The following is a 14114-nucleotide window of genomic DNA, read 5'->3' on the forward strand; positions in this document are numbered from 1 at the left end:
GAAGACCCTAACTTGGATCATTTGGACAAAAGATTTGTCCAACTTCTTACATTTAACTATGTGTCCTGCTATCAGTATGTTATATGTATTGTTAGTTTTAGGAGGGCAGAGTGGTAAGATTTGCTATCTTTTTCTTTTTTTATTTTGGTAAAATCTACCTTGTTTAAAAAATATGTGTAAAGAAGTCTTGAGTCTTTTTTTTTTTTTAAATGATTTTATTTATGGTTGTGCACGGTCTTCATGCTGCGTGGGCTTTTCTCTAGGTGTGGCTCCTCTTGTTGCGGAGCATGGGCTCTGGTGCCCACAGACCTCAGTTCTGCGGCTCCCGGGCTCGAGAGCCCTGGCCCAGTGGCTGTGATGCATGGGCTCAGCTGCTCTGCCACGTGTGGTCTTCCCAGACCAGGGGTGGAACTCACGTCCCCTGCTTTGGCAGGGGGGCAATTCTTTACCACTGAGCTGCCAGAAAAGCCCTCAGGCATATTTTAGACTAGTTTTCCACGCTCCTATCTGGTGAGAGAGGCCTGGGAGCCAGGAGTCCTCAGCCACAGTGCTGGCTCTGCCATCAAAAGCTCTGGGGCCTCTAGCGAGTGCCTGCCCCTCCCTCAGTCGTGTCTGACTCTTTGCCCACCAGGTTCCTCTGTCCATGGGATTTCCCAGGCAAGATTACTGGAGTGGGTTGCCATTTCCTTCTCCAAGAAGTCTTGAGTCTTGTGAGACTATATTTATTCACTTTATAATCAGTTCATTCCTAATTAGAAAAGTTATTATAAATCTTTTCCCTCTTATGCTGTACAGGGAAAACATTTATTCACTTGTTGCTTGTTTTGTTAGGACTTGAATAGCAGTGAGAGTACACTGAGGTATTCATTCCAGGTCTGGTAAGAATGTCGTTGGGGGGGAATCTTTGCATGGATTTTAGTAACTACATTATATTTTTAAGCAAACATTAAGTTATGCTTCATTTATGTTCCTCATTTTCCTAATAGAGCATGGCTGTGCACAGCCCTTAGCACACGGCCATTACCTCACACCTGTTACCAGGCAGTGATCACTGCAGGACCATTAGTGGTCCTGCTCAGCCATTGATTGGTGCTGCAATGGGCCCCTCTCCCAAGTGACCAACTGTCAGTGAGCGACTAGTGTTAGTGTTTCTGCTCAGTCATTGGTTGGTGCTTCAATGGGCCCCTCCTCCAAGTGATCAGCTGTCAATGAGTGACTGTTAGTGGTCCTACTTAGCCATTGGTCAGTGCTGCATGCAATGGGCCCCTCCCCCAAGCAAGCAGCTGTCAATGAATTACCATTAATGGGGCATTCAGCCAATGGTCAGCAGAGTAGTGGTCATCATGTAGAGAGTGAAGAAAGAGGCAGATCCTGGTTTTCTACCCAGGGCCCTCTAGCTTACCTGGCCTCAGGTCAGTGGGTGAGCTGGAGGGCCCAGGAAGTAGGCCAGGGGCTGTTCTGCTGGGCTCCAGAGCCCTCATCAAGACCACCCACTGGCCAGGCCCAGGCCTTGAAACAGTGGTGAACCTCTCCTCCATCCCTGCCTCTGTGACCAAACGGCAGTGGCAGTCTGCATAGGATGCAGTCTGTGGGACCTGGCTCCCTCCCCACCGCCTTTTGGGTGGCCTAAGGAGCCTGAGGGCCAGTTGGGCCCTGGGCCTCTGGCTCCCTCAGCAATGACAGCTGGATAGGGTCTGGGGACCTGACCTTGAGGGAGCCACCAACTGAGATCTGCCTCATCAGTCAGGATCCAGACCTCAGAGGGTGAAAGTTGTGTCTTGGGAACTTGCCCTTTCTTGTCAGAACAGAGAATAACGTTTGTTTGGTGGAGGTTTATAGGAATATCGTTACCTGACCATGAGCTGACCTCAAGAGCAAAGGATCTGACACCAAAAAGTGTGCAACAATTTAACCATGCCCCTCCCTTACCTTTCCTATAAAAGGGTTTTGCTGAAAGCTTTCGGGGAGTTTAGGGTTTTTAAGGCATGAGCCACACATATCCTTACATAGCCCTCTGTAAACCTTTCTTTGTTCCAAACTCTGGTGTTCTGGTATTGCTTGGCTTCACTGTGCATCAGGCACATGAACTTGCATTTTGGTAACAATTTCAAGATTGGTGAATCTAGATAGACTACTTATAATATTAATATTAATATAATAAGCCAGGTAAACTAGTCCATGAATATTAATAATAAAACTCTACTAAATATTTTCATATGTTATTGCAAGAATTTATTTAGCACATCTAGGATGAAAATTATTGATAAGGTATTCATCTGTTCAACTTTACAAGGTAATGTCAAATTGCTTTCCAAAATGGCTATATCAATTGAAGCTCTGTCCTGTAGTGTTAAGAGAATTTACATTGTCCCTCATCCTTATTAACACTTGGTATTGTCCAGCTTTTGAAAATACTCACCAATCTGAGAGTGTGGGAAACTGAAGCTCAGATACATGAAGAAATATACCAAAGATTAGCCAGAGAATAAATGCTGGTCATGTTCTAATCCAGGTTTGTCTGATTACAACTACAATAATGTGCGTTTCAAAGAAATGGAAATATATAGGCTAAGTCATTTTTATGACAGAATAGTTATGAAAAATGAGATTAAAATTTCCTTTAGTAATTTCCTTAGGGGAAGTATTTCTGAAAGTATGATTTTTAGATTAACTGGATCAGAATCTCTTGATAGAAGAGATGGGCTTATGAGAGGGTCAAGATGGGAATTGGGAGGGGAGGTACTTATTCTTTTTAGAAATGCCACAGATTCCTGAGCCATCTCTAGTTTATCATCTCTTGGGGTGGGATCCAGGTATTTAAATTATCTAAAGCTGGCCTAGTTTTATTTTATTTTTTTGATGAACACTAAATAAGAACTTATGCTTTATGGATGTTGAAATAATTCCCAAAATGCTGCCAGATTCACATATAAATAGCTTAGGCTGAGAGTCAGAAACTTAGCTGAATGTTTATATATAAACAATCCCTTCTTACTGACTTCAGTCATCTAACCTCTTTTCTCTAAGGGTTCCTTTTACTACTTTTTTTTTCCTTTATTTTTCTCCTCTTGTCCAGCCTTCATCTGAAATGAAATAGCATTAGGACTTTGACAGTAATAATAGTGCTGCTGCTGCTGCTGCTGCTAAGTAATTATCTCTAAAGTCTCTCTGTCAGGCTGACCCCTAGTCCTTTAAGGAAGGACTATAGGATACAAAAGACATATAGCAATGCAATCAGTTATTTTATTCTTCTCTATAAAACTGATGATAACAATGATACTATTCTTGGATAGTGGATATAGATATAGACCTAATGGTTATAAAAAGTGAAGATTCATGGAGCTGGAGTTAGAGCCATGAAAGATCCTTATGTTTTTCTAATTATTGTTCTGGTAAAAAATGTCTTTTCTATGACAGCTAATTTTAAAGAGGAAAACAGTGACTGAGCTGGGTAAAGAATTACTAAAAACATCACTTCGGCCCCATTTCCTATCAAGGGTACAGGCTTTAAGTGAGATCCTATGTTAATATTAGAAATGGATACTGTAGACTCAAAAGAGTTCTGTTCTGCTTGCCTGCCCAGACCTTACCTTGCTCAGCAATAATGAAATCAATAGAATGTTAATCATCAAAACTCTAGATTTTGCAGGAATCATCCTTAAACTAGGCTTTCAAAATTATGTACATTTCCAAGTTATCTTAATTTTTATAGTTTGATTATTTGGTTATAAAATTAAATAATTACTTTTAAGGGATCAATGCATATTTTGTGAAATAGATTTAACAAATATGAAAACAATATGTAGCAATTTGTATGTAATGCTTTCAAAACAGAGGCTTTAAATCCTATATTTTATGTAGTAGTTGTTAGCTATTCTAAAGGTACAATGAGAGATTATTGTTCATATCAGTGTAATAAATTGATACTCTCAGATCATAGTTTTTCATTTTGCACATTGTCACAACCTTGGACCTTAATCTTATTCTTTGATTGACAGTAGCGACCAGGGAAAGAACATTTGTATTGTTTGGGACAGTCACATCTGTTCAACTTGATTCAGTTGAAGTATTTGCATATTCTTAAGTGTTTCTTCTGAGAGGTCTGAAATCCTTCTCAAGTGCTTGATGCATTTTTAAAATTCATTCATAAGGCATCTACATGCACTAATAGTTCTGTGTAATATTGCTGTGCATAATCTGACAGATAAGACCACTTTTTAAAACAAGGTATTCTTTAGGGATGCTACATTACATTTTCACTTGTTCTGCTGGCAAATGTCAAATTTTTTAAAAAGGCCATTTTAATGTTTTGATTAAATTAGTATATCTTTATTTTAGGCAAGTTTGTCAATCATAGGGCAAATAAAGATTTATTGAATAATAATTCAGAGGTTAATGATAGTTTCTCCTGCCTTGGTTGGACAATTGAGTAATTTTGTAGAAAACCATTATAGAACTTGAATGGATTTTTGTTTGGTCTCCTTATTTTACAGGGAAAATTACCAAGCCTCAAGTTTACTGACTTACTCAAAGTCACACAGCTTAGAAATTAGGTCTTACTTTAGGTCTGAACTCTCAGAATAGTTAAAGCCCAAGGATTGCTGGTATATGATTTCTGGTTTACATTATTTATTAATTACTCTGTGTCTAAGATTTCTCCTTACCATTAGAACACATAGTCAAAGATTATGTCTTATTCATTTTTATATCTCTCCAGAATTAACACCATGTCTTAAACATAGTTAATGCCCAATCATTATATTGTTGTTCTATTTTCATTATTTTCCTAGGTTATTATGCTATAAAGAATAATTTTGAAATGAGATAGTTTATTAATGTTAAGCATCTTTAATAGCAAATAGGTTTCATTTTGTGTTCCAATTTTAGTAAATTGACAGTAGCTGTGTGGAGGAGTTGAGATCTGCCGGGGTCATTGAGCAGTGTCCACCACAGACATACAATCAGAGAAACCAGCTCTTTCTAATTTGATTTATGTCATCTTAGGGAAGAGAGAACTTTAGACTGGAGTAAGCAGAAAAGATCCTGGGAACAATTAAGTCTCAAAGTACAGGACAGATATACAATTCAGAGACTAGAAAAAAACGAGGTAGAAATGCCACTGAGGCTGGGGTTCTTTAAGAAATTTGAAGGTTCAAAAGGAAGAAATATCATTAGGTTCCCTGGTGGCTCAGATGGTAAAGCGTCTGCCTGCAGTGCGGGAGACCTGGGTTCGATCCCTGGGTTGGGAAGATCCCCTGGAGAAGGAAATGGCAACCCACTCCAGTACTCTTGCCTGGAAAATTCCATGGGCTGAGGAGCCTGGTGGGTTACAGTCCATGGGGTCGCAAAGAGTTGGACACGACTGAGCGATAGAAGAAGACATTAAATATAATCAAAGGAGGGAATTGAGTATTAATGCTTTTGATACCTACCTAGCTTTGTGCTAGAACCTTTTTTTAAGGAAATCTTGTGTGCGTGCTCAGTTGGTTAAGTCGCGTCTGACTCTGTGCGACCCTGTGGACTGTAGCTTGCCAGGCTCCTCTGTCCATGAGATTTTCCAGGGAAGAATACTGGAGTGGGTTGCCATGCCCTCCTCCAGGGGATCTTCACCACCCAGGGATCAAACCTGCAGTGTCTCCCGTGTCTTCTGCATCTCGGGCAGATTCTTTACCACAGAGCCACCTGGAAAGCCTGGAAACCTTAGGTTACATTAAATATAATTAAAGGAAGGAAAACAGTTGTTGAGTATTAATGCTTTGATACCTAGCTTTGAGCTAGATCCTCTTTTTACAAGAGACCTAGACACTTTCCTGTACTAGTTTGCATTCCTTGCTTTTCCTTTTCTGAGATATTTAAGGTTGTTCTAGTCTTCCCTTATTTCTCTGAGCCGGCTATCTCCAATTTTTCTCTGCCTTACACACACATGTACACCCATGGCTTATTCATGTTGATATATGGCACACACCACCAAAATATTGTAAAGTAATTAGCCTCCAATTAAAATAAATTAATTTTTTTAAAAGATATGAAAGTTGTGATATAACCTTATTACAGTTTTATTTCAGTATTATAGGAATTCATTGGAGAAGGAAGTCTCAACAGCTTTTTAATCAAATTATTAAAATAACATTCGAAGATATTTGGCTATAAAGTAAATAACTCCAAATTATGCAATGAATTTTATCTTCCAGGAATCCCCTTCTGGTCGAAGAAAAGCTCTTGCCACCACCAGCATCAACATGAAACAGTATGCAAGCCCAATGCCAACGCAGACTGATGTCAAATTAAAATTCAAGCCATTGTCTAAAAAAGTTGTATCTGCCACTCTTCAGTTTTCATTATCTTGCATTTTCCTTCGGGAAGGAAAAGCCACGTAAGTTTCTTCTGTCAGATAAGCTGCTTCAAACTATGTTTGTTTGTTTGTTGTTTAAGAAAACATTGTAGGTAAATAGCTTTTTTCTCAGTAAACTGGCAACAGTTGAGAACACCCTACCACATACCAATCATTCTTGCCATTCTTTGTTTCTGAAGCTGAATTAGATGTACTTCTTGTTATTTATAGTCTCTTTTGACGCTAGAGAATGAACAGTAATATAAAAATGACTTTAGCAATTTTAAAAAATTTAACATGTGTATTATAGGTTATCATAGGTTTTATATTTCAGTGTCTTCAGTGTAAGTAGTTGTACTCTGAAGTACACAGTTCATTTTGTAGAGATGTGTGGTGTGGCTGAGGCATGAGGGGAACCCAAAATGAAAAGTTTAGATAAGAAGAATGAAAGAACTAAAGGAACTTTTGCCAATTCAGGTTCTTTGGCTCAGCCTTTCAAAAATTGCACAGGAAAGTACAATACAGTTTAGATAACCAGTTTGCTATAACCATTATCTTTTGCAAATATCACTTCTTAAGCAGTGCATAGCATTGCACAAAGATAGTTCCTATACCCAGTTATAGTCTCCTGAAAGAATAAAATTTTAATTGGTTAGAAAGAGGTGAACATACCTAGAGCAAGGAAAAAAAATAGTAACAGTTCTCTTAGTTGTTCCATACAGTCAAATCAACAGTAAGTGTATGTTTTGGGTGTAGTGAAAGGGTTAGTACGTACTTGGAATACTGAGAGGAAAACAGAAATTCTGTGCCTAAGACTTAAATGGTGATAGGAAGAATGAGCGTTTCATTCTAATCTGCATCACACTTCTGAATGTGTTTGACCTAGTGGAAAGTGGTTACTATAATTGGCCATGTCTATTTGACTGATTAGTCTGGATTCTGTGCGTCAGTCAAAATGAGATGTTTGGCAGTCATCTACAAATGACTTGGTAGATAACAATAAGCCTCTTCTCTGCAAAGTTGGCTTCTGTGGGAGTGAGGTAGAGGGACAGTGCAGGAAGCAATTACGTCTTTCATCTCAGGACTTTAAATTATAGATTTAAATATTGAAAAGTTAAAAATAAAGACCTTACCCTGAAGTTCAAGCCAAAATGAAAAGAAAGGAAGCAGAGAAAGAAGAGAGACATAATCAGAGAAGATTCTTTGAAGGTGGACTCCTTTCTACTAGGCAGAAGCAGTAAGTGATTTAGCACCATTCATGGGAATTTGCATGAGAGGAAATTCAGTCAAACCAAATATCAGTTTGAGTGAAGTATGTTCTCAGAACACTCTAAACCACCTCTCTATCTCCTCATTGGTTGCCTGCTCACCTTTCCAAAAGAAAATGTTCAGGGCAAAAATATAGGAGATAAAATAAAGCAAGTTAACATTTTAAGAACACTATTATATATTGAAATTCTATCCTAGTGATAGGAAAGCACTTTGTAAGGCATTTGCATGAAGTAATACAACTGTTTTTGCCCATACAGACTTTGTGTCACTAAATTTGTCTTGAAAAGGGGAAATTATTTTAACACTAAGCTTATATGAGATAAAATGTGAAGAATTAAAAAAAAAAGTTTAGTCTGCAAAATCATATCATATTTAGAAGATAAGTGAATGTTAACAAGCATACTTTACAAAAGAAAAGTGTCTTTTGTTTTGTTTTTATTGTAGTAAAATGAAAAACAGTGTTTTAATTCAGCTTTCTGGATTTGGTGGAAAAATACCAGATTGAAATTTAGTTAGTACATCTCATGTTAGAAATATGTTTCATTCACTGTAATTTATTTGAAATTTAAGGTGAAAATAACAGATCAAGAAAACTTACATTAGTTAATATTGAGTAGTACACTGTATAAGTTTGTATTTAAAATACTTTAAGATAAAAATCATTTTTGTGTTTTATCAAATGTATGGTCTTTAATTAACCCAAGATGGAAATTTAACCCATTTTTCATTATGTAATTCTTACAAAGGCTAGGCTTTCAAGTGCTTTTTCAATTACTATAGTTTCTTAACTTTTGGCAAGTTTAAACTTCTTTGAGAAAAATACACATCTAAATAAGATTTAAATATAATTTACAGGGTTTACCACTTCTTTTTACTCCTACACACAAAACCAAAAGGATTCTTGGACTTTAGATTAAGAATTTCTATTCTAATTCCTTCTGCAAGTTTGAATATTTTTAAAGTCTAGATCTCATCTGCTTTGCAGACTGTCCTGATATTTTATGAAACAAGTTTTTGTTTCTAAACTTTGTGATCAGAAGACCATACTTTAATTCCATGAAGAAAATTTTAGATATGTAGCACAGAATTTAACTAACCAGTTAATATTTACTGTCTATTAATTAAATGTTCAATTTAAAAATTAATGAATGTTTAGATTATTCAGTAGTTTTGTATAACTGTTTAAAAAGTCTTGTTAACATTTAGAGAGAAGAAATATATTAATATTATTTTATTAAGAAACAACCCTTTTTTTGGCAATGTCATTTAATAAACTATTATCATTGATGTAGGGATGAAGACATGCAAAGTTTGGCTAGTTTGATGAGTATGAAGCAAGCTGACATTGGCAATCTAGATGACTTTGAAGAAGATAATGAAGATGATGATGAGAACCGAGTGAACCAAGAGGAAAAGGCAGCAAAAATTACTGGTTGGTTGGTTTTATTTGCTTTAAACTAAAAATTTATCTTTTTTTGCAGAAAAACTCATTGTTGTTTCCCAGGAAAAAATCAATTCCACTAACAAGGTATTTTTTCTTCCTTAATACTCCTAATATAATACAGCATTTAGCTTGCTGGAAACTTTATATGCTGATGGTAAATAACAGAGTTTAACAAGTCCAAGGCTAGTCAAGAAAGCATCAAACGACTGAATATAGTATGAAGTAACCTAAATATATTCATAGTTATTTTGTCATTGTATGGAATGAATGCTAAGTAAAAATCTGTCTTAAGGAAAAGATGAGGAGATAACATTGACTACCTTCCTCTAGTTCATGTTCATTTATTCACATGAAGTGTATGGACATTCTTTGTTTTGAATTTGTATACATCTTATGTATCCTTATATATAGAAGCTTCCATGCAAGTATTTCTTATAGCTGGTTTGATCAAACTACTAAAATGGTTAGTAGTTCAAACCTCTGTATTAATTGGTCAATAAATGGTTATCAACAATCTGGCTATCACCCTTAAGGAACTGATGTTACACCTTTATTATTGGAATGAAAATCAAGTACTATATACATATTCCTTTCAGCTAGGAAATTGCTATCAATTTCTGGATTGATATCTCTTGACTCTATCATCTATTCCCCTCTTGGTGATTTTTCCAAATTAATTGGGTACTTTGGCACTTATCTCTTGGCTATGCCTCAATTCTTGCTGTTTTATGGGGGATTTCCTTTGATCACATGGATGAGCAATTTAATGTCTTAATTAAAAACTTCTGTGACTTCCTCAACTCCAGTGACCTTTACTTTTACTTCTGTTAAAAGGAAGTGGTCAGACTTGTATGCAAAGATAGATGTTTTGTCCTGAGCAAATTTTATAAATTACAGTTGCCTCTTTATTGATTTGAACTGCATAGGTCCACTTGAATGTAGATTTTTTTTAATAGTAAATACTGCAGTACTACATGATCTGTGGAGATGAATATGTAGGAACTGAGGACTTGAAGGAACCATGAATATAGAAGGCCAACTATAGGTTATACGTGGATTTTCCACTGTACAGAGGGTTGATGTTCCCTAAACTCTGTTTTATTCAAGGGTCAGCTGCATTGTTTTCTAATTTATGTTTGCCGTTTTGATTTCTTATTTAACCCAAGAATGTTTAGAAGAATGTGCTTTGTCATGGGCTGTGTTTATTTCTAGTTTAATTAGAATAAGATTCTGAAGCCTATCATATCTCAATTTTTTAAAAAATATTATTGAGATCTTTTTCTTTGTAGTGTAGATAGATGATCTGTTTTTGTAAGTATTTTATGAACATCTTTTTATATGTATATTCTCTTTGTTAGATTCAGCATGTAACTTTTAGACCCAAGTTTACATTTATATTATTTACTTATTTATATTCTTATGCTTTGTGTATAGTTCATCAATGAAAGAGAACTTCAATCCTAAATTATTTAGTTCATAAAAATTTATTCTTATACCTTCGTTGTGAATTAAAATTTGATCAGTTTGTACCATTTAATGCCTGTTGTCTAAAGTTTTTGCCTGATGTTGATATTTGTAATCCATACTTTCTTTGTATTTGGTGTATTTATCACTTTATTTTTACCCTATCTGTGTTAGATACTTCTCTTCATAAACAGTATTTTGTTATATTTCTTGCTATCTGACCTACTTAATTTCATTTCTATTACTTTATACTTTTATTTGGGAATTTTCTTCTTATTTTTTTCTACCCACTCCTTATATTTTTACCATTCTTAAATGTTCTTCAGTAGAGTAATTTCAAAGTTATACATCCTATATTTTCATTTTGGAATAGTATCCTCTGAAGTAAATAAGCCAGAGGGATAACTGAGCTTGTATTTCTCTACTAACATTAAAAGTGAAGCAGAATATGTTGACTCACCTTGTGTAAGATGAGAAATGCAATATGATTTCCTCTTCTCTATATTTGAATCTCTCCTTCCAACTCCTCCTGGCTGTTATTTTTATTTCAATAACATTTTGGGATTTCTTTTTTCAATAATAAATGCTGACATTTGCTTGTTTATAATGTCAGCAGAATTATATAATAATTTTTAAAATGCCATGTCTTTGCTGTCTTTGAGTTCTTTGTTTGATTTGGCTAGTTGAAGTACTTCAGGAAGGGAAGTTATGTCCTTTCCTTACCAATTCCAACTACTTCTTACCTATTCTTCAAATTTTAATTCTTTTGCCACATCCTCTGAGAAGCCTCTTATGCCCTCTACATTTAAAATTGTCACTCTGCCCCTTGTGCACTGTACCATTTACAAATGCATGCATTTTCTTACAGCATGAGTTTTTTATTCCAGTTGGGATGTAATTTAATCTTTTAATTAGAGAAATGGTTTATTCTTTGTATATGGCTTTTGGTTAAAACTAAATCTCAGTTAGGCATTTATACCATTAGTAGCAACTAGAATATCACACATTTTCATTGTTATAGCCATTTTGATCAGTGTTGTACTATTTTCATCACAGCAGTGGGAAAAAATAGTGATAGCATGTCACAAGTTCTGCACTGCTACTGAAAAGAAAAGAAAGGACAGTATTTTTGAGTGCAATACAGGTTTAGTGAAAGGATTCAGTAGTAATTAGATTTTATAGCTGAACTCTTATCTGAGTTCATTTGAGCTGCTATAACAAAATATCAAAGATTGGGTAGTTTATAAACAACAGAAATTTGTTTCTCACAGTTTTGGAGACTGGAAATCTGAGATCAGTGTGTCAACATGGTTGGGTAAGGACCATCTTCTGGGTCACAGACTTTTCATTGTATTCTTTACATGGTGGATGGGGGCAAGGGAGCTCTTTTGGGCCTCTTTTATAAGAGTATTAATCTCATCCAGCCTCATAACCTAGTCACCTCCCAAATGCCCCACCTCCTAATACTATCACATTGTAAATTAGGATTTCATTATATAAATTTTGAGAGACACAAACATTCATACCATAACAACCTTTATTGCTTAAACAAACATATATACTTTAATTTCTAAGATCCCTACTGCAGAAGTAATTTCTGGCGATAGCCTAAAATTCTCTGACTCTAATAGAAGTTACTTTTGATGATCCAAAATTTCTTTGGAATACTACTGGTTTGTGTTATCATTTATGTATTTATTTTCCGTATTTTGTGCAATTCCTTCAAGGTAGAGACTATATTTTGATCATTTTTTCCTCTCTAGCTTCTAACACATTGTCTGGAACACACTAAGGGTTTAAAATATTTTAAATGAAAGGCCACAAATGAATGAGTGGGCTTCCCTCTCCTATTGTAGCCCACATTGGTCACTCTGACCTATTGTCTTGTTCCATTCATTTTGACCTTTATACTGTCTTATATTAATATGAGATGTGATGGTCCCATTTGATGGACGAAATGCGATCTGGAGGAGACACATAATTCAGACCTTAAATAATTCAAGAGTAAATAATTCATGACACAAAAGTAATGAATATAAACTGTGTGTTGAGGGAGCATAGATAAGTACTGACAGTGGATATTTTGTTTGTTTTAGGTCAGTAATGCCACAATCATTGTAACATACTTATGCTTTGACATTAACATATTTCTCCTCAGTATTTTTTTTAACTGTCATTAGAGCATTAAATCGGAGAAGGCAATGGCACCCCACTCCAGTACTCTTGCCTGGAAAATCCCATGGGTGGAGGAGCCTGGTAGGCTGCAGTCCATGGGGCCGCTAAGAGTCGGACATGACTGAGCGACTTCTTTCACTTTTCACTTTCATGCATCGGAGAAGGAAATGGCAACCCACTCCAGTGTTCTTGCCTGGAGAATCCCAGGGATGGGGGAGCCTGGTGGGCTGCCGTCTGTGGGGTCGCACAGAGGCGGACACGACTGAAGCGACTTAGCAGCAGCAGCAGCAGAGCATTAAATGTATTTCCTTGCGTGTTTAACTCAGTATTTTCTATTATATTTGCAGAGGACAATTACTTAAATTAATAGCACAGCATGTTATGGCAGTTAAATTAAAAACACAGCTTATTTTGACTTCCTTAGTTACATTTTTTTTAGCACATGTAAATTTCATTCCAAAATGAACTCTCAGAAGTTTTTGTTTGTTTGTTTGTTTTTAGCACCAGCACTGCCACTCTAAAAATGTTTGAGTAAAATATTTTTAAGATAATAAAAAATATTAAAATTTAACCTTAGTAATGTGTGAATAATAACTTAAGAGAGTAACCAAAGTGAATGTATTGTGTAAATATGGTACAAATAAAGGATGGTGGGTATTTTTATTTACCAGATAAAGTGGCAATAATAGAGCTTACATTTACTCTTCCTTGTAGCTTTAAAAATTGTTGATGCAATTTTTATAAAGGAAGGAATTATTTAAAAATTTCTCTATATTAAATATATCTTTATGTTATAATATGAATGCATAAAATACAGTCACATTATACCAATAAAATTATATATTATTTCCAGTAAAATTATATGGGCATATTATTTCTTCATATTTATATGAATATATATATATAAGCTGCAAACTTCTTAAACAGACTGTTAGAATTATTTTGAGTATATCTTAGATTGATACCTAGGGGATCTTCATTTAGCCTATGTTCTTATGGAGTATAGCTGTAAATCATTAGTAATTGATAAAGTATATCTTCTGAAATTACAGACTTTGCTTGAAGTAAAATTAAATTCATGGTATATATTTAATTTAGACTGATCAAGGGCTTCCCTGGTGGCTCAGCGGTAAAGAATTTGCCTGCAGTGCAGGAGATGCAGGTTCAATCCTTGAGTCAAGAAGATCCTCTAGAGAAGGAAATGGCAACCCACTCCAGTATTCTTGCCTGGAAAATCCCTTGGACAGAGGAGTCTGATGGGCTACAGTCCATGGGGTTGCAAAAGAGTTGGATATGACTTAGCAACTAAATGATACCAACTGATCAAAAGCCTCTTCTCTATCTGAGATAAAATTCACTGCTAAGTGGATACAGGGACTGGCTGTTAGGTAGGAACCTTTTATTGAAGTTACCCATATAGATGTTTTC

At 35.6% G+C, this 14114-nt stretch overlaps 1 protein-coding gene across 10 annotated transcripts in view; it reads left to right on the forward strand.

The window, feature by feature from the left end:
* The window catches only part of EHBP1 (EH domain binding protein 1), a 387100-nt gene that overhangs the window by 169884 nt on the left and 203102 nt on the right, over positions 1 to 14114 (forward strand). For all 10 annotated transcript variants that reach the window (XM_024999431.2, XM_024999432.2, XM_024999433.2 and 7 more), the window contains exons 6-7: positions 6192 to 6373; positions 8896 to 9035. In XM_024999431.2, coding sequence (XP_024855199.1) covers positions 6192 to 6373; positions 8896 to 9035 — 322 coding nt within the window. The remainder of the gene's footprint in view (positions 1 to 6191; positions 6374 to 8895; positions 9036 to 14114) is intronic.

The sequence above is a fragment of the Bos taurus genome, chromosome 11, assembly GCF_002263795.3.
Source record: "Bos taurus isolate L1 Dominette 01449 registration number 42190680 breed Hereford chromosome 11, ARS-UCD2.0, whole genome shotgun sequence".
Taxonomy (NCBI): Eukaryota; Metazoa; Chordata; class Mammalia; order Artiodactyla; family Bovidae; genus Bos; species Bos taurus.